The 20,352-nt window shown below is 34.3% G+C and overlaps 2 protein-coding genes across 8 annotated transcripts in view; one reads left to right on the top strand and one right to left on the bottom strand.

Annotated features, from left to right (window-relative positions):
* The first annotated feature begins 6,103 nt into the window (after positions 1-6,103).
* On the top strand, positions 6,104-11,463 carry LOC131148503 (E3 ubiquitin-protein ligase RZFP34-like). 3 transcript variants are annotated; one of them, XM_058098217.1, is made up of 13 exons: positions 6,104-6,547; positions 6,875-6,965; positions 7,061-7,148; positions 7,360-7,419; positions 7,695-7,727; positions 7,841-7,918; positions 8,010-8,053; positions 8,215-8,255; positions 8,344-8,426; positions 8,528-8,619; positions 10,723-10,792; positions 10,914-10,955; positions 11,098-11,463. In XM_058098217.1, exons 2-13 carry the CDS (start codon positions 6,898-6,900, stop codon positions 11,251-11,253), a joined length of 855 nt encoding a protein of 284 aa, XP_057954200.1. In that variant the 5' UTR covers positions 6,104-6,547; positions 6,875-6,897; the 3' UTR covers positions 11,254-11,463. The 3 variants fall into 3 exon arrangements, with proteins under 3 accessions (XP_057954200.1, XP_057954201.1, XP_057954202.1); XM_058098218.1 differs by having other exon boundaries at positions 6,104-6,551; XM_058098219.1 differs by lacking the exon at positions 6,104-6,547 and adding an exon at positions 6,677-6,782.
* A 2,308-nt stretch (positions 11,464-13,771) lies between these two features.
* Positions 13,772-20,352, bottom strand: part of LOC131149287 (protein SOSEKI 3) — a 32,609-nt gene continuing 26,028 nt past the window's right edge. For 4 of the 5 annotated variants that reach the window (XM_058099616.1, XM_058099618.1, XM_058099619.1 and 1 more), the window contains exon 7: positions 14,893-15,131. In XM_058099616.1, coding sequence (XP_057955599.1) covers positions 15,094-15,131 — 38 coding nt within the window. In that variant the 3' untranslated portion in view covers positions 14,893-15,093. Of the gene's footprint in view, positions 13,788-14,892; positions 15,132-20,352 lie in introns of those variants that run through there. The other variant, XM_058099617.1, reaches the window with a different exon arrangement.

The following is a 20,352-nucleotide window of genomic DNA, read 5'->3' as shown; positions in this document are numbered from 1 at the left end:
AAGTCATCTTGGCAATTTACTCGCCTTTGTGGAGGGAGGGGAGGTTTTTTCTCTATCAACATTACTCCTATGACCTCGATAAGGATTCTCAACTTGAGTAGACATCCTAAGGGTTGAGGAAGGATTTGGACAATACTAGGGTAGTCCTTTAGAATGGTGTTTGGTCACACAAAGTAGGGTCAAGTGTAAATCTAACCTAAGTAACGTCCAAATACCCAAAGTTCAAAATAGAGGTGGGCTGTTTGGGCAAAACCATTGACTGTTTTACTGAAACCGTCGATGGTTTTAGTCTAAAAATGAAATCCTATGAGCTGCTAATGGATGGGCGATTTCACCCTCGAAAGCCCTTCAATATTTGGGGCCTGACTTTTGCTAGAGAGCTCTAAGTAGGGTGATTTAGTATTAAAAAAAAAATAAGCTAAGAAAATTTCCAACAACTTTTGTGGTTAACCTTTTTGAAGATGGGAAATTTTTAATAGAGAAAATTGCACATCAATTAAATGGCAGAAAAATGAAGATCTTGGGACTAAGAGGGTTTGCCTAATTTGACCTAGGCTCTGATACCAAGATGAAGTTGGACAGGATTGGTCGACCTATGTCCTACAGTTCAACCCTCACAAGCACATACACTACGGATTAAGAATTTAATTATCTAAACATAAACAATATAAATTATGATATATTTCACATGTTGTGGGATTTTCGAAAGGGTGTATCATGTTCTCCATAAATAAGTTGCAGGAGTTCTTTCATAAAGGAATTAAGTTATATGCAGTAAATATGTTATTCAAAAATTTAAGAATGTAAGTTCTATTGTTAGCATAGCAATATTCATCTAATTGATTTAAAGCTAGCAAGTACCAATGTTGTAATCTATGGATTTAAGGGGTTGTTCAAAGATGTGATTTTAATCTAAGGGTTCACAAAATATAACAAGGATTCAACACAAGTACTGAAGTTACGAAGAGAATTGTTTGGATGACTTTGACGCTATTCAACACAAGATAAACCACGCATTAAGTCCTTTCATACAAGCTTTGAGTTACCAAAATGAACACAACAATGTAACGAAGAAAGAGTGGCCGTGTAGGTGTATTTTGGGCGTGGCCATGTGGGTGAGTGGGGAAGACGAAGATGGAGTCATTGGATAGAATAGTGGTCTCTCACCACCTGATCTCTAGAGAGAATGCATAGTCTCACACTACATAATCAAAATGATTGGATAAAGCTATCAAGCTTCACAAATGAATTTTCTTTCAATATTTCAATATTCAAACTTAGCTTTTAATTTTTGTTCTTACAATGAAGGGATACATATAGCTAGCATGGGGGACAAGATTAGCTAGCATTGGGGGGGGGGGGGTGACAAAGTAAATAACAACTAACAATCCCCACATGGGAGACAAAGGAAATAAATACACACAACTTACTAACAAAATTAAATACTAACACAACTTACTAACACTCGCATTAAATACTCTCACATGCAAGCAAGCTTGGTTGTCTTGTAACATTACAAATTAAATACAAAACATAAGAAAAAGGGAAGCCCAATCTGTGTGGGGCCCAATGGAGTCATGTGGGGCCCACAAGACTATATGGGGCCCACATAGGTCTTCTTGCTTCAACACTTTACTTTGAGTCTTCAAGCACCTACTAACCTTAATATAACATATCCAAGCAAATAAAATTCCAAGCAAAATAATAATAAAGTCTCAGGTTTTGAAATCTCAGGCTCGTCGACGAGGTCGCTTTCTTGGCCACGAACGACCTTCTTCGGCTCGTTGACGAGAACTTCAACTCGTTGACGAGGTTGGCTGGGTCAACCTAGTTATAAATAGAATATTCATTGCTTCCATGTTAAATTATCTCCATTTTCTCTCTCTCTCTCTCTCTCTCTCTCTCTCTCTCTCTAGAACTCAAACCATCCCTCTCTCTCTCTCTCTCTATCTCTCTCTATGATTTTGTGTCATCTATTTCCGGAATCAACAATCCGACGTCACTACGTAGATTAGGAGGAGAACTCTACAATTATAGTAGATCAGATTTTTGATCTGAGGATTTTCAGGTTTTTCCCTAAAATCGAGGTAAGGATCTAATTTCATTTTTGGTTCGATAGTTATGTAGTAGTTGAGATTATAGTGAAGCATTGTTCTTCGGTTTTTAGGTTTCAGGAATCCCAGGTCGTTGTTTTGGATCGATTCGTTTGTGTTTCGGTTTTCAGGATTAAGGTAAGGGAACTTTTTTACATCAATATTTTTAGAAAACAAAATCATAGGATATGTAGCTTATGTTTATATGTACTTGTTAATTGCTTATTTGCAAACTTTTACCAGGTATAAATGCCGATTCTTACGGTTTTCACGATTTTACGCTTTTGGCAAAAATGGGGTTTTTGGCATATGATCTCCAAATTTCGTAAACTACTTTATTTGCACTAAAACTAAAGTAGGAGATGCTTGAAACTTTTAAATTGCAACAGAAATGATATTTTACGAACTCGTTTATATGAAATGTATATTTGATCAAAGAAGTGTGACGTATGATATGAATTGAACCTATACTGATTTAAGATGTATGTATATGAACTATGGAGACTAAGGTTCCAAGTGGCTATCAAAAAATGCAGAAAATAGGTGCCGGTTAGATACCGTGCCAAGTATGAGAAAAGGGTAAAATCGAGAGGTTACAAGCTCGTTTTCACCACGGTATGAATGAAAGTATGCATGAATGAGACTGTGAAAATACTAGAATTGCACAGGTTATTATGTTTTAATGTAAATTATATATATGATATTGGGACCACAGCTTGTTACACCTCAATAGTATATGTAGTCTTAAAAGGCTTATATTATGTAGGCTCAATACCGTTGCCAAAACAGAGGTACAGTGCAACCACACGCAGTTATTTTTCAGTGTGAGTACCTAATAGTAGGCTTGGTAAGAAGGGCCACTGGTCAAAAGAGATCCGGACAGTGATGGCCAAGTTGGGCTGCAGTATGTTATGATGCCTGACAATGTTTGCACAAACAGGGCTCGATCAGTGCTTTCTTATCGCACAACCCTTGCCACGAGGAGTTACTGGCATAGTTATGATAGTTTCAAGCTGGACGGTGTTCTAAATATGCATATACATGATTTAAAAGTTTTAATGGGCAAAGTCACATGTTTAAGTACCGAGTAGAGGGATTGTACAGTGTATGCGCTTGTACCTACCCTAACCTCGGGAACTCTCACGTATAATGATGCTGAGTTATCTATTATCAGGAATTTATATATGTACTATATATATTACAGTATTGAGAATGTGCAATCTATGTAACTGTTTTCCAACAAGAATATAACTGTATAGTCACATACTGATGTAATATCTTCCTCCTTACTGAGAAGTGTTTCAACCCAATCTTACAACCTTTGTTTCAGGTCCTACGGGAAATCAGTCCTAGTCTTCTAGAAAGACTTTGGAGCGTAGAGTCTGGTTAGCTGACATAAGTTTTGTATGAGTTCTGGGTTTTTAGCTAGGATGGGTTTTTTTTTTGGGAATGTAATACAGTTTATGTTTTACGTATGGATGAGTGTATGTAAAGAACAGTTAGATACTCTAGTACGTCTATTAGAATCCATATGAATGTATATGTTTTTCCGCACTGTATGAGAGTACAGATCATTATGAAATAACCGTATGTCCCTATTTAGGGCGGTTAGTTATGTATGTGATCAGGATTTGTACAAGTTATGTATGTATAGTAGCACTCTGGGGCCGTATTAAGGGTCGAGGCGTTATAGGTATGGGATGTTGATCCCCATCAACATGTGCTCACACACTTTCTATATTTTTCATTTCTTTTCTTTTCTTTTCTTTTCCAGTTTTTTTATTTTAATTTTTATATATTTTTAAATTTTAATTTATAATATTATTTTCTATTTTTTTTATACATATAAAACATTTTTAAAAATCTGGCGTCCACAAAAATATGTAAGTGTCTAAAAATGTCTAAAAATTATAAAAGGCCAAAATTTCATCTTGAATTTCATTCAAAAGCTCAAAATTACAAATTGACTTGTTTTACCATTTCGAACTGATTAGGATCACCCGATGTAGTCAGATTTGCTAAAAAGGGAGCCGAAAAGTAAAAAATGATGGACTTTTGTGTCGATTTCGTGTTGAAGGGAAAAATTACTTTGGGGGGGGGGGGGACATTACTCTACCATTTCAAATTGCCCCAAATCACTCTACACAATCAGATTTGGCAAAAAAGAATCAAAAAAGTCTAGAATGACAGAGATCTTATCTTAATTTGCGTGCTCGAAGTCAAAATCGCCATCAAACCTATACTTACAATTTTGGACTACACTGAATCACATGTTGTAATCATATTTGGTAGAAAAAGTCTAGATAAGCTAAGAATGACAAGGATTTTGTCTCAATTTGCTTGCTCGAGGTCAAATCACCATCAGACCCATTCATAGCATTTAGAATTGTCCCCAATCATTTGGGATAATAAAAAATGACAGGGCAAAAAAAAGCAAAAAGGCAAAAAAAAAAATTCAAAAGGCAAAATACTGAAACTAGCAAGAGATCTGTCAAGTTCCATTTTGGGTTCTATTTAATATGGTGATTCATAACCCTAGACAGAACTAGTGTCAACATGAGGAAAAATAAGTTTCCTCTTTGTTTTCTTTTTCTTTCCTTTCTTCAAGAATTTTGGGTTCCAGTGCCGCATTTACCCACGGCCAAGATGTTGTGGATTTGTCAATCATTTATAAGCACAAGAGTTAAATGAACTCATAAAATAATTAGGAGTAGAGTTTTAAACTCAATCTATTTCTCATATCAAATCAAAAACTAATATCTTAACAAAATTTGTTAAAATGCATCAAGAGCATTTAAGAGAAACTTTTCATCAAACTATTCATACCTCACGATGAATGTATCGAAATGCCAATCCACATAAAAAAATAATTTAAATAAAATTTTAAGAAGTTATACAAAATATAAAAACCAAAACATTATCCAAATAATGAAAATATAAATATGCAAATAGTTATAATATTGAAATGTGTAAAAAATTATTATCTTTTAGAGGTATTACATGCCTTAAAATATAAAATAAATGTACATTATATATATATATATATATATATATATATATCAATTTAAAATATAAAAGATTTTTAAAGGGCTCTCCACCCGATGTACTCTTGCCATCTGGACGAATCAATTTGAGACAAGTGGTCCCGGTGTCGCCTGTCTCAATGGACCACTCATGGAATGCCACGCGGCGAAGCATCTGACCATGTGCATGGAAGGTTGCGATAAGAATGGGGCTGGGCGAACTTGCGGGCCCCAGGCCACGTTAGCCCAGCTTCAGAGCCTATCCGTTTGCTGCGATGAAAGTTTAAAACCACGAGCGGCCCACCAGTCGCCGGCCGCCAGCTGTTTTGGAAAACAGAGAAGAGAATGTTGTAAACATTCCTTCTATGATATTGTTAGGCCTGCGGCGTGTTAGAAATTTTAATCTTAAGCTCATCTGTTATTTGGCTTTTTTTTTTTTTCTAGAAATTTAATTTCAGATACCAATTTAAAAGACTTTATTTAATAATAAAAAGAGTGAGAGCTAAAAATTAAATGATGATCAAATAATCAAGATATTAGAAATTTAGGACTTATACTTTAGTTTTTCATATTTGTATAAATAATTCAAAAAGTATTTTTATTATTTTTAAATTTATATTCAAATATTTTGACAACTTATAACTTGCTCTATAATTACCCGACTTACTTTGTAATGATTTTGACCTTTTAGAGTTTATAGAATGTTAATAAAAATAAATTTAGAATTCTTTTTTTGTCCAAAGATCTTACATAGAAAAATAATTTAAAAAACATAAAAGATGCTTAAAATAGTTTCATGTACACTTTTTTTTCATGTGGTTACTATTTTAATAACTGTCAATCTTGTATTCCGTCTTTAATCACTCAAGTGCTAATTAAGTGAACTTTTGAAATGCTCTTTTACACTAAAAAATAGTTTTAAATACTTTAAAAATTCTTTTTTAAAAAAGATAAGCATCTATACTAAAAATGAGTCTAGAATATGGATAATTACTTAGACATCTTCAACATTAAAAATATCATCTATTAATACAGCCAACAATTCTGGGTTTTATTCTGACGTGGCATTCATCAGGACCGGCGGCGTGTACGCCACGCTTGGCAGGAGTTGTGCACAGACCCTTCAGCGGCGCGTGGGGTTGGGAACTTCCTCCTCCCCGTCATACCCCTAGGCAGTTCATAGGCCGTTAAGGGACCAACTTGCCTGCAGAGATCAAAAGCGAAGGGCTTTATCGTCATTGCAAGTTCAATCTGAGACGTGTCCGGTTTTCCCGCCAAGCTCAATCGACTCGGCGGCTATAAAAGGGTCCCCGGAGTTCCGTCTCCGAGCGCAACTCGGTCGTGCAGTCCACCGAGTCAGCGCGGAGAAAACGAAGAAGAGGAAGAAGAAGAACATAAAACCGCTGAAAAGAAACCGGTATTATTTGTAGGGTAGGTATGCTCTTGTATTCATGGAATCAATAATTGTGAGTGCTTTGGCGTCTGTCTTCGTCAGCCAATGACGAAGAATGTCTTTTCAGACGAATGGTGAAATTGATTTGAGATAAAATACTATCTGCCCGGTCATAAATATCTCTCTCTCTCTCTCTCTCTCTCTCTCTCTCTCTCTCTCTCTCTCTCGATGTATAAGTCCGATTTTTGCGTAGAATTCTGCTTGTGGTTCTTGGTTGTCCCATTTTCTGTTTCGTTTTTGTGCTGGTTTTTTTTTTTTTTTTTTTTTTTTGTTGACGTTTAGATCTTCATTGCTTCTGGGTTCAGAAAAAGGTGAAGGTGCTGAAGAGATGATGAAATCTGAAGAAATGGAGAGCGGGTTGGAGTCCGTTGAAGAGCGTGAATCCGGGAATTTCGGGTATCTTTCGTTTTCTTCGTTTAATATACAGTTTGGGTATTCTGCGTTTGTTGGTTTCTGATTGAAATTTCGGTTTGGTTTGTTGGGATGGTCAGGTGTGCCCATTACAGGAGAAGATGCAAGATCAGAGCACCCTGTTGTAATGAAATTTTTGATTGCAGGCATTGCCATAATGAAGCTAAGGTGAGAACCTATTACTCATTTCGATGGATTTTTTCAATTGATATATAAAATAAATTATGTTAGGGATTTGAATTTTTATTCGTTTAGACTAATATAATTATATTATCTTCATTAAAATCTACAAAAATTCAAATCCAAACATGGAGTTCGGATTTTTAATTGTTTTTAGTTGCTGATCGTTCAATTTGTTTCTTGAATTTTCTTGAAATAGAATTCAATGGATGCCAACCCTCTTGAGCGGCACGATATTCCTCGCCATGAAATTAAACAGGTTTGCCTTTCTTTCTTTTTTCTTCCTACACCTCTTCTAAGTCGTGTAGTTTGGCTTTTGTTGCTCACTCTGTTTTTCTTAGGAAAATTCTGTTGATAGATTGGATAAGGTTTTTGATGAGTCAAAAATAATTGGGATAAAGCGGCAACAAAATCCTTAAAACGGCTCATGCCGCTCAACTTGCCTTGTTCATTTAATGGCTCTTCTGTATATGGTTTGCCATTCTAAATTTCCTCTTTCCTTTTTTGATGTTTCATTTTTCTTTTGGCTTTCAGGTTAAATGCTCACTGTGTGGCACAGAACAGGATGTAAGTCTCCTAACCATGAAATTTATTAGCCAGTGATATAACAACTTCAGGAGGGGAAAAGATAATTAAGGATTAAATGTGGGGTTTTATCTTCTTATGTTGTTCTTTATCAGGTTCGGCAGAATTGCATTAGCTGCGGGGTTTGCATGGGGAAGTACTTCTGCTCCAAATGCAATTTCTTCGATGATGATGTAACCCTTCTGCATTCTTTCTACCTCGTGTTCAAATCCTTGTTTGTAAATCTAAAATATTGATCAGGGAACACTTCGTTGTGGTTTTCAGGTTTCGAAGAACCAATACCATTGCGATGAATGTGGCATCTGCAGGTCTAATTCTCAGTTTATTTTCTCTCTGTTCTTGTAGTATTCATTTGGTTTATTTTTGAAATTTAATTGATTTCAAGTACTAAAATTTCATGAATCCTGACTTTCTATGTGCAAATCATAATCTGAGACCTCATCCCTCTGCAATTGCTTTACTTCTGCAGAACTGGAGGCAAGGAGAATTTTTTCCATTGTAGGAAATGCGGTAATTTTCTCATCTGACATGGCCAATCTTAGTCCATGTTTTCTTTTCCATCATTTGATTTTTAGAAAATCTTCATTGCCTGATTTAGGGTGTTGCTATTCAAAGTTGATTAAGGATACTCATCGCTGCGTAGAAAAAGCTATGCACCACAATTGCCCTGTTTGCTTCGAGGTAAATTCATTTAGAATCCAGCACTGATATTCATCAAAAAAAAAGTTGTGGAAAAAAATTTTGCGTTTCAGTAAAATAAGTTTTTCCATTTCAATGTGCAGTTTCTATTTGATACCTTAAAAGATATTAATGTGTTACCATGTGGACATACAATACATTTGGAATGCGCAAAAGAGATGGAGCTGCATTTCAGGTAAACGCTACAAAATGTATATTACTCCGTTGCAATGTAATGGAATTGTGAAGAGATTAATTGTTGCCATTTTCCAATAAACGAACCATAGGGCACTTCATGTGAATTGCAAATAAAAAGTGTTGGGATTGTCTCATATCAGTTATGAAAGGGGTTTGGTGGCTAGTTATTAAGTGTGAGAGAAAGTCTCACCCTATAAGTTAGCTTTTGGGATTGAGAAGACTCACGACCACTCAACACTAGTATCAAAGCCATGATTTCGTCATGATGTTGGGCATGTGGTGCTGCAAATTTGGTGAGCCCAAGTTGTTTTGTCCAATGGCCATGCCATGTAACATAATTTACACCTCATATGTTATTGGAGAAAAATTAAGGGAGGGCCGGTTTGGATGGTTTGAGCTTTGAAAACATAAGCGGAGGAGAAGGGAGTGAGTTATTGTTTCTAACATGAAAAGAGGTAGAAGTAGGTTTAAAATAACTTGAAATGAGATAGTTATAAAGGATTTAATAGCCCTTAATCTAATAGAGAAAAACATTCTTGGTGAATTAGCGGAAAATGATTCATATAACCAATCTCACCTAGTGGTGATTTTTTGTTGTTGTTTTTGTATATTATTAGAGAAAAAATTATTCCCTGGTTTAATGAAAATAGACATGAGGTTGTTTAGGAATTATGTGCCTTTATTTAAGGGTGGTATGCGGCAGTGAGCGGGATAAGCAGAGCATTGCTTGTCTCTGGGAAAAACTTATTTTTGGAATGAAATGGTATTAAAAAGAATGAACCGAATTTGTTTCTCGACCTTTTCATGTTCTTTTCTCAATTCTTCTTTTCATTCCATTGTCACTGTATTCCATTTAACTACCAATTTACTTGAAGAGGGCCTTTGATTCACAGCATGCTTACCAACGTGACATCCAACATCTTATTCTGTATTTGAAATTAGACTCGTCAATAATCTCAGATTATTGAGTATGAAGGATCCCACAAAATATGAAATTCTCATTTATGGGTAAGTTTCATGGATTCGTATTTTATGGAAACCCTATTTTAAGACTAAATTGTCCTTGGTGTTGTAGCCAAATGGCCAAATGCCCTCATAATATAATATTATTACACACTATTATTATGTTTAAAACAATAAATTATTATAATAACAAAAATAAAAATCAATAAAAAAAAAGTAACATTATTTATTCTTGTTATTATGTTATAATGATAATGATTGAAATTTTGAAACAATGTTTTTAAATAAAGAGGGTGACACCTCCATTTATTTGTTGATATACCCTTACTTTTGATAAAGGAATACCGTGGTTACAAGACAAACATTGAGAGGCTACAGATAAAAAAATTCAAGGCTTCCTAAAAACAACACCAATAACCAACCAAAATAGGATTACAAATCCAAACAAAGTTAAATAAGAAACAAATCTAAACAGACCTATCAAAAATAAAAATAATAAAATAAAATAAAATGAAAAAATCTAAACTTACCAAACAAAAATTGAGAGGTTAAACTAATGACAAAAGAAAATGAGATCCAACCTATCTATCTAAAAGATACCTTTCAGACAAGTATAATAAAAGATGCTCTTTTTTGTAAATAACATTGTTTTCCATTTCTCCTTTCTCTGTCTTTCCTATTCATCTTGGTTAATTGAATTATTAACTGTTGAATTTCTTAATTTATGTGAGTTGAAATTTTTAGGACATAGATTTAGTTTACATATTCTTAATAGGTTTTAATTTTGTGATGAAAATATGCCTATTTTTCGTATGTTGTTTATACACTGAGCGAGGATACAACAGTCAACTTCTTGAATTCATGAAACATGCGTCGTACTTCTAGGAATGAAATTCTCAACCAAAAAAAAATCATTTAGTGAACCAAGCGTAATTACTACATTCCCGGGAATGTTGAACATAATACAAACTAAATGCATCTGATCGACTAATTCCTGAATCCTGAATGATCTAATTCCCTCTATAAAGAAGAAAAGCAAGAATCTCAATATTTTTTAACGAACATGAAGTCTTTTGTTAAATATCAACTCTCCCCAGCGAATTTTTCTTGAAGATGTTATATATCCATGATCTTGCAGGTATTCATGCCCAATCTGTTCTAAATCCATCTGGGATATGTCCAACTTGTGGAAAATGCTTGATGAACAGGTATTTCAGTAATAGCTCAATTTTGTTTATCATTTTCAAACTACATAGTGCTTATGCTTTGGTAGAATTAAGTTTGTGGGCTTCGTGTTCTGACATTTTCTCAAATGAAATCTGAGCTCAGGTTGCTTCAACTCCAATGCCCGAAATGTACCAAAACAAGATGGTAAGTGATCAAGGGAATTCTATGGAGTATAGATGTTTAATTAATTTGCAGCTGCAGCTGCAGCTGGAGCAGCAGCAGCCGCATCCAGTACATTCCTTTATTTATATATTAACCCAAGGGGCTTTTATTTCTATGTGAATAGGTGTGGATACTGTGCAACGATTGTGGGGAAAAATCTGAAGTCCGTTTCCACATTGTGGCGCATAAATGCCTGAAGTGCTGCTCCTATAATACCACACAGACACGAGGAGCCCCTGCTCCTTCATGCTCATCCAGTGTTGCTGAGATGGTGGGATGATTAGTGCATGGTTCTGTGGTTTACCCATGCTGACCACTCTCTTTCATGGATGAGCACAAAAGGAAACTTTTCGAAAGTGCAATATTTCTTGTTCAAAACTGAGCAAAGAAGATTCCAACACAAAAAATGGACCGAGAGTTTGTCTGGGCTACAGGGTTGAATATGCGTTCCCCTGTTGTTGAATACAAACAAAATCCACTGTTAATGCAATTTTCTGTCCCTTTTTTTTTTTTTTTCTCACTTACTTTGAAGTTAATATATATTCCACATTTGCATTGTGATTAAAAAAATTTAAAAAAAAAAAAAAAAGAGTAAAAACGATTGCTGTCCTTGAATCTTTTTATAGAACCTAATTTTTCAATACAAGGAAGCCTAGTCATATACCAACTAAATCATCAAAGAAAAAGCCAAATCGAGCAGCTAGGGGCTCCCAAAAATACATATCCTCAGCCCAAATTTATTGTTAAAAACGGATGACCCAAGTACAACCAAAGCTAACCAGTGAAAAAAAAATGAAAGGAAAAGAAAAGCAATAATACCTTAATGAGTCTCCTAGAAAAATTGTATAACTTGTAACACTTCTCATGGTGTCTAAGCAACCTGCCCAGTCACTCTCAAAAAAAGCTTTCAACTTTAAATCTGAAGATGAAGAGAAGAATAACCCTTGGCTAGGTGTTGCTTTTAAGTATCTAAGCACACGAATGGCGGCTTGATAATGAGGCACTGCTGGTTTAGTAAGAAACTAGCTAAGAACCTGAATAGAATAGGTCAGGTCAGGCCTTGTAATTGTCAAATGTCTGCCAATTAATCTTCTGTGACCTAAGACATCCTCATAAAGATTGGGATCATCTGCATTAAGTTTAAGAATAGGTTCCATTGGAAATGCAACTGGCTTGGAACTTATGAGACATGTATCTTAAAATATGTCCAAAGTGTACTTTCTTTGGCAAAGAGAAATTCCAGACTTTTATCTGGCTACTTCCAATCCCAGGAAGTACTTCAGTTGCCCCAAGTCCTTGATTGTGATTTATCATGCAAAAATACCTTGAGTTGCTGAATCTCAATTATACTATCACTAGCTAGTAAAACATCATCTACATATACTAGTAATGTTATGAAAGAAGTGACAGTTTTCTTAATGAAAAGTGAGCAATCATAATTTCCTTGAGCAAAGCCATAATCAAGAAGAGCTTGAGAGAGTTTTGCAAACCATTGTCGAGAGGCCTGCTTCAAGCCATTGAGACTCTTTAACAGTTTACAAACTATGTTGGGCTGTTTTACATCCAAACCAGGGGGCACTTCCATGTAAACTTCTTCATGTAATTCGCCATGTAAAAATGCATTATTTACATCTAATTTGTGAATATGCCAACCCCTAATAGCAACAACAGCTAACAATAACTAAACTGAAGTAATTTTTGCCACTGGAGAAAAAGTATCAAAGAAGTCTAATCCTTCTTGTTGAGTGTAGCCTTTGGCTACCAACCTTGCTTTATGTCTTTCTATAGTTCCATCGGCCTTGTATTTCACTCAAAAAACTCATTTACAACCTATGGTATGTTTATTTTTAGGGAGAGCAACAAGTTCCCAGGTTTTGTTCAACTCTAAAGCATTGAGTTCATTTCTTATAGCAACTTGTCATTCATGTAATTTTGCAACTTGTTTGTATGTTTTGGGTTCTTTAGTAACAGAAATTGAAGCTAAAAAGGCTTTGTGTGGTGCTGAAATTCTACTAAAAGAAATAAAAGATGATATAGGATAGAGATTACCTATGTTAGAGGAGCAACCAATAAAAGCAAATGAGTTGTTTGCATAAGGAAACAATGAGACAGTACCACAATAATAATTCTGCAAAAATTTTGGTGGTGGTTTAATTCTGGATGATTTTCTAAAATGTGAACCAGTAGGAATGGAATCTGCTAAATTAGTTTGATGGTCACTATCGATATGAGAGGAATCTGATTCACTAGAATTCATTAAGGAATTATTTTGATCAAAAGGGATAGGATTATTTATATGAGAGGAATCGGGTTGGAATTCTGAAGGAGGAAACAAAAAAGTAGGTATTTCAGAATTAATTGGAAGAATTTTGAATGGAAAGTTAGTTTCATGAAACACAACATTTCTGGAAATGATGATTCTGTTTGTGTTTAAGTCCATGAGTTTATAACTGAGAAGTAAGGTGTACTCTCAAGAGAGGGGGGCGAATTGGGTTTTTAAAATTTTTATAAATCTTTTGTTAAGTCTTACCCCAGCAATCACACAAGTACAATTGGTTAGATAACCAACACTCAATCCAAGATTTAGTATTTATTAATGGATGATAATAAAAATCAAAGCTTCAATATTTAGAATTCAACTTTTCAATATATCAATTCAATCAATAAGGTAAGTTTGATTTCATTATATGAAACAAAATAAAAATTTAAGCAAGCTTCCAAAATTCAGACTTTGATGTCTATCAATCAACGTACTCCCTTTAAGGTTTTTGCAAACTTTGATATTTATCAATCAACGTACTCCCTTTAAGGTTTCTGCAATTCCCAATAACAAATTAATTTTAAGTAAGCATCCACACAATTTATATATGCAGAAAATTAAAAGAGATTTAGGGAAGAGAAAGACATGAGATTTTACGAGGTTCGCATATACCATCCTACGTCTTCACCTTAGGCAAACCACCCAAGGATTTCATTATACTGCCCCCTTAATGCAGTATACTTCATATGGCACAAGTAAGATACGTTTGTAAGGTTTAAGATATGGAACGCTGAAGTGGAAAACTAGACTAGGAGGAGAATTAAATGCCTCATATTAGACAATAGGACCGAGTACACTAATTCTAGGTTCATGGAGTTTTGTGAGCAATAGGGCATTAGAATACATTTCACTCTTCGCCGGACACCTCAGCAAAATGGTGTGGTTGAAAATCGAACTCTAACTAAGAGAGCTTGGTGTCTTCGGTTTAATGCAGGGCTAGCGAAGAACTTCTAGGTCGAGGCAGTTAGTATGGCTTGTTTCTTGGTAAACCGATTGCCAAGAGCATCATTAGAGAAGAAGGTAGTAGAGGAGGTATGGATGGGAAATACGGTAGACTACTCCAAATTGAAGGTATTCAATGTTCCAGCTTATGTGCACATATCTAGTGAGCAGAGATCGAAGCTTGATGCAAAGTCTAGACGTTGCATCTTTTTGGGGTATCAGAAAGGTATGAAGGGGTTCAAGTTGTGGGATCCAATGACAAATAAGGTGGTGATCATTAGGGATGTAGTTTTCGATTAGAAAGTTATGGTGAAGCATACTTAAGAAGATCATGAAGAGAAATAGGAGCCAGAAAACTGGAGCAAAGATGAGCATGTTGTGCAAGTGGAGTTAGAAACTCAGGGCAATGATTTTGGTCCTCCAGTTGCAGGGAGTTCTAGCTCGGGAAATCAAAGAGTTAACAGTATTCCTATACAGAGATCTAGACGCACTATCACACCACCACCCAGGTATGGATTTTGTTAGCTTTGGTGCAATCCCAAGAGCGGGGGTGAATTGGATATTTAAAAAATTATCGCCTAAGTCAATCAGTTTAATAACAGTATTACACCACCTAGGGTCAATCTATGCAATCAATAAATAAACATACACCCGCAGTAATAGTAAAGTGTGAAAAGGTAAACAATACACGCGATATGTTATTGAGGTTTGGCCAAATTGCCTACGTCCCCGCCATGGCTACACTAGCACAAGGATTCCACTACAGCTCACTTAAATGGGTGGAGTGGCACCTAATACAACATGCCTTACCAGGGTGGCGCACCTAGCATTCCTAACTGTGTCTAAGCCAATCCGGGACTATTCCACAGGGCAAGTCTCCCTCTTTAGGCCCACACCTGGAATACAACAAATGATATAAAATTTACGTACAAACAAATGCTTATTACACAAGTTAATATGTACATCAATATAGCTCAAGCAATATTGCAAGCACGTATGATATGTAAATATGCTCAGTGCTTTAATGTGTACTAAACACTCAAATAGGTATAGATAATCAATCTAGATCAAGAGTGTATATCTAAGTAAGATTTGAAACACAATATTCGAATATCACAATATCAAATCAAAGTTTCAAATATGTTAGTAAGTTGATTCAAACAAACTCAATAAGAAGTTTTCAATATACTGAGCACAATAAGTTTGAATGCAAGCTTTGAAAATGATTTTTGCACACAAAAATATAGGCTTAGGTATCAATAACAATGTAAGAACCACAACCTTCTAAGTCTTCCTACTCAAGATTTATCAAATAAAATATGTAGAATAACTTAATGTTATACTCTCAAAGTTAAAATCAATCAACAATCAAGCAAATGAGAGTATTTAAGCAAATAGAGAATGAAGCACAAGCACTCTAAATACACTCACAACTCTTAGATAATTAAGGAAAATGAAGTTTTTGAGTGTATGGGAGTAGTACAGGCTAAAATAAGATTTTGAAATTTTGAGAGAATTTGGTATTAATGATTTTGTTAATCCTTGCTAATTATTGCAAATGAACATGTATATATAGGCAAGGGGAAACTTTTTACCGTTGGGGACTTAATGAGAATAATTAGAAAAGTTTAAAACAGACTTAGAAAAATTAACCCCATTTTATTTTCAGTAAAAATTAATTTTACCCGAGAGATTCAAGTGGCTGAACTTCAATTCAGTCGCCCGAATAGACTCAGCTGAAAAATCAATATTTAAAGGTTCGGATGCCCTAAAATAGGTTCGATTGACTGAACCAAAGTCAGTAGCATTCTATTCGAGGTTCGGGTGCTCGAAGCTAAGTTTAGTTAACCGGATTGACCAATTCGGTCGCCCAAGGCCATAATAAACGTGAAGGTTCGGGTGCTTGGGTAGTTGAAAAGTGTTCTGACACTGGTTCAAGTGCCCAAGGAAGATACTTTCAAAAAGGTTCAGGTGCCCGAAAAAAAAGTCAACAAGTTGACTTGTCTAGGGTTCGGTCGCCCGAAATATTTTAAACACAATAGGGTTCGGTCGCACGAACTCTCTCAAAATTTTCAATTTAAGTCCATTTTTTTCCTTATTTAATTTCCCTAATTATGTAAGTGATATGGGGACTATTTGTGCATTTGTTTAGGGACCTAAGGACTTTCTATCCTATCGGAAAAATTTGGCGTCATTCGACTGTCTTTCTATGGTCTGTGTAGGTATCTAAAGTCTAACTAGGGTCGATTTGAGCATACCTACCTATCATGCATGAGGCAAATTATTACAAGTCATAAGAGTGTACAGTCCATAATAATATTACATCCCATAATGAAGAAAGTGAGAAATAAATACAAATACAACACAGACTTCTTCATTCATCGGCACGAACACCGCACGCTATTATAATATGTATTTCAGTTCGAGTACGCGCACAAGGTAAACCTGCATGCAAGCCTTAGTACAACCATTGGTACCAAGAGTATTTGTCATGATCTAAACTGGATGTGACCTATCAGGTCAACAATCTCCCCTTTTTCAACGATGACAAATACTTTATGCAAAAGTGGGTACTACCTAGAAAGGCTCCCCCTGACTTTATGCATAAATACAATTTAAGCTTAAATTAAATGATTTATCAGTGGGTAATTAAATTTAGATTTAGCAAAGTACCCAGTTTTGTCTTTTCTCCCCCTTTTGGAAATAGCAAAAAGGGTTAAACAATCAAGCAAGAAGGCAAAGGACATCATTTAAATACAAAAAGTATATTGGGAGGATTTCTAAAAAAAATTGGCAACAAGTCGTTTGAAAGTAGACCATTCCCAATCATAACTTTGTATCTAAGTGACCTGATTTGAGTTTCAATCAACAAAATATTGCACACTTCAATCAATCAACTCAAATAGTACATAAATCAAAGCAAAAAAAATAGAAATATAACTATCCACATTCACGAGATATGATAGCTATGCATTACAAACTATAAATGAATTCACAAAGTATAGGGCAAATAAGCACACAAACAATATAACTAGTTATTCAAATTTAATATGACATAACAAACATGATTAGACCAAAATTATCCACAAACCATAGCAATTTAAATCATATCATAAGACCCTTAAAAGATTTGATTTTAAAACATACGGCATATGATAACAGGTAGAAGGTTTGAGTATAAAACAGTCTAACTAGTTCGTATGCATTTTTATGTGTATTTATCAAACCAGTTATGCAATATATATATATATATATATATATATATATTTGCAAAAAGTACTGGGGGGTGCTTGCTGAAAAAGAAACTTTAATTTAAAACAAGCAAACACAAATTTTTTAGTTTGTCAATGAAACACATACTAAAATATAACCAGAAAATCACAACCATAATGATCCTAAAAATTTAACAATCACATGTAAGATCATATGACAAATCAAATGATTGTGGCAAATTAACATATTTCAATTTAAGATTTTTAATAAAGTATTTCATTCAAACCCATGTCACACTTGATTCAATAACAAATCTAAGCTAAAAGTATTTGAGAGCATAATAAGATAAGCATTTTAATTTAAGATGATCCCCCTATCAATTTGAGTTATAGCTTAGATGCAATAAATAGCTTATGCCAGATAGAGAATTATTTCATTATGCCTAGTAGTATAAGCAATCATTTGAAAACTTTTAACATAAGTATAGTCTTTTTAGAGCCTTCAAAGTGCATCAGAGAATATATATTAAGGCATAAAATAAAGCACATAACCGAGAACAATCCATATGAAAACATAGAGCTTTAAAAGCAGTATATGATGTTAAGGGTTCTTAGAAGGGTTTCAATATTCAAAAATCAAAGCATGATACATATGAGTTCTTTATGCTCTTTCTCTAAAGATAGAGCTATGCTCCTCTAATCATTGGATGATTATGTAAGGATGAAGTTTAATATTTAATTAGTTTTCACTCATCCTTTTAAAAAGATTTTAACATTAATTTTATCATAATCATCTTTAACATGAGGTTTTACATGGGAAAATCCTGGCGAAATTTCGGCAACATGTCGTTTGTATATAGGATATTTTCCCATAAAACATGTACTTGATAGTGGGTTGTTTTCAACAAATAAATTATATAAAGCAAGTAACAACCTAATATCCACAACTAGCATGCAAATGATATCACTGCATCCGCCATGTAGGAGGCTTTCAACACAAGCATGCTTTCTAGTAGTTCAATCAACAACTCATTAAAGAAATAAACTATCCAACAGATGATATGAACAATAACTAACAATGGATAGTTATGAGATTAGTGCAGAGTTGTTCTCACAAGAGCATACATACATATAAGCATAAAGAAAAATTAAGAGCATTTTAATGAATATAGATATGAAAGATGAATGCTCCCCCTCAATTATGCACTCAATTCATTTAATGTCTTTTTCTTATTATTATTTTTCAAATCATTTGGCCAAGAGATCTGGATTTTTAATGATATATGCTTGGCTTTGAGTTCTTAGGCTTAACGGACCAAAAAGTCACAATAAATATTTTTTTGAGAGTTCTAAGCCTATATTTGTCTCTTTTCTTATGATTTACAATACGTGAGAGGCCTAAGTTTAAATGGCTTGTCTTTTTTATCATTCATGTATAGGTTTCTCAGTTGTTGCATTTTCATATATGTTGAAACCAATAGCAATCATATTAGCCATTTAACTTAATTTACAAAGTTAAAGCTCTAAAGAATTTGATTTAATGTCTGAGAGCTTATGAAAGGAATTTTGGATTAATACTCTTGAAAAAATTAAAATTTATGTTATGTTCAAAGAGTATTCATTATGAATGAACATGATTCAAGATATTTGCATGGAAGAGGATATGTCCAAACAATTTAGATAAATAGCAACTAGAAGAGTATGAATTTTGGAACACTGCTCTTTGGTGATTGGATAGTATCCTTTAGGTATGATCATACAGAGGAGCAAGGATACAAACCAAGGAATGGGTGATACCTTACCAAATATGATCGTGGTTTGGTAAGAATTTCCTATGGAGGATATGGTGAACCAAAATTAGAAGATTTTTATATTTTAAACACACAAGGGAATATTTTGGTTAATCAGTGAAACTAGAATCCTTTAGTGGTTGCCTCTAATTTTGATTATGGAATGATGTCTTTAAGTAAGCACTAGTTAGAATAGGGACTAATAATCATTAGTGCTTAAGCCTAGAGTAATGATTAAGCTATGGTTAAGGCTTTTATATTCAAAAAAAAAAATTAGGTTTAAATAATATATATCAAGATGAATTCCCTAACGCTCAAATATGTGCAATGGACAAGATATGCTTAACTTAAGATTTGTATATTCAAGTATGAATTAAGCATTTGAGAATAATATGTCAGGCACAATTGCTTTGTCCATTTGGAAGTAGATTTTTATTCAAACAGCCAATAATTTCATATTTTAACCAATGAATATATGCATTAAGTTCAGATTGGTTATATACTTGGATTTGCATATTAGCTTGATTTTTTAAAATACTTAGTATGTAAAATTTTAAATAGTGGACATATACTAAGATTTTACATTTTCAGCCCGAACCACTTCCTAAGCCTTTAGTCAACACTACACCCAATGGTTAATCTTAAATGTTAAGGAAGAATTATATGATCATGTAATTCCTGTTTGAGTAAATTCTTCCTTAAATTTCAAGGGATTTGTTTTCTTAACAGCCCATACCATTTTTCTATCTTTTATTCTTGATGGGTTAGGAGTCGATGATTCTGTGACTTTCCATACTCTTTTGGGTTTCACGCCTTTTCTTTTAAATAGGCAATCAAATTTGGTATGACCCCTATTTTTACATAGTACACAATAGGTGTGGGTGTATGGACCGGAGGAGGTACTGGCATAATCTTTGGACTCCCTAACAAAGTACCCCATGTATAGGTTTTTCTTCTTTCTATTTCCAATTACATTGTAACCTATACCTTTCCTATCTAAGGTCATTTTTTGTGATCCTAACAACTTATCAAAGTTGTCCTTACCTCTAGTGAATGTGTGAATGATCTTACATTGGTCCTTTATTTTCTTTTCTAACTATTTTATTTTCAAATTT

This window comes from Malania oleifera, chromosome 2 (assembly GCF_029873635.1).
Source record: "Malania oleifera isolate guangnan ecotype guangnan chromosome 2, ASM2987363v1, whole genome shotgun sequence".
NCBI classification, from domain to species: domain Eukaryota; kingdom Viridiplantae; phylum Streptophyta; class Magnoliopsida; order Santalales; family Ximeniaceae; genus Malania; species Malania oleifera.
The sequence above is the reverse complement of the archived record's forward strand: the minus strand, read 5'-3'. Positions and strand labels throughout refer to the sequence as shown.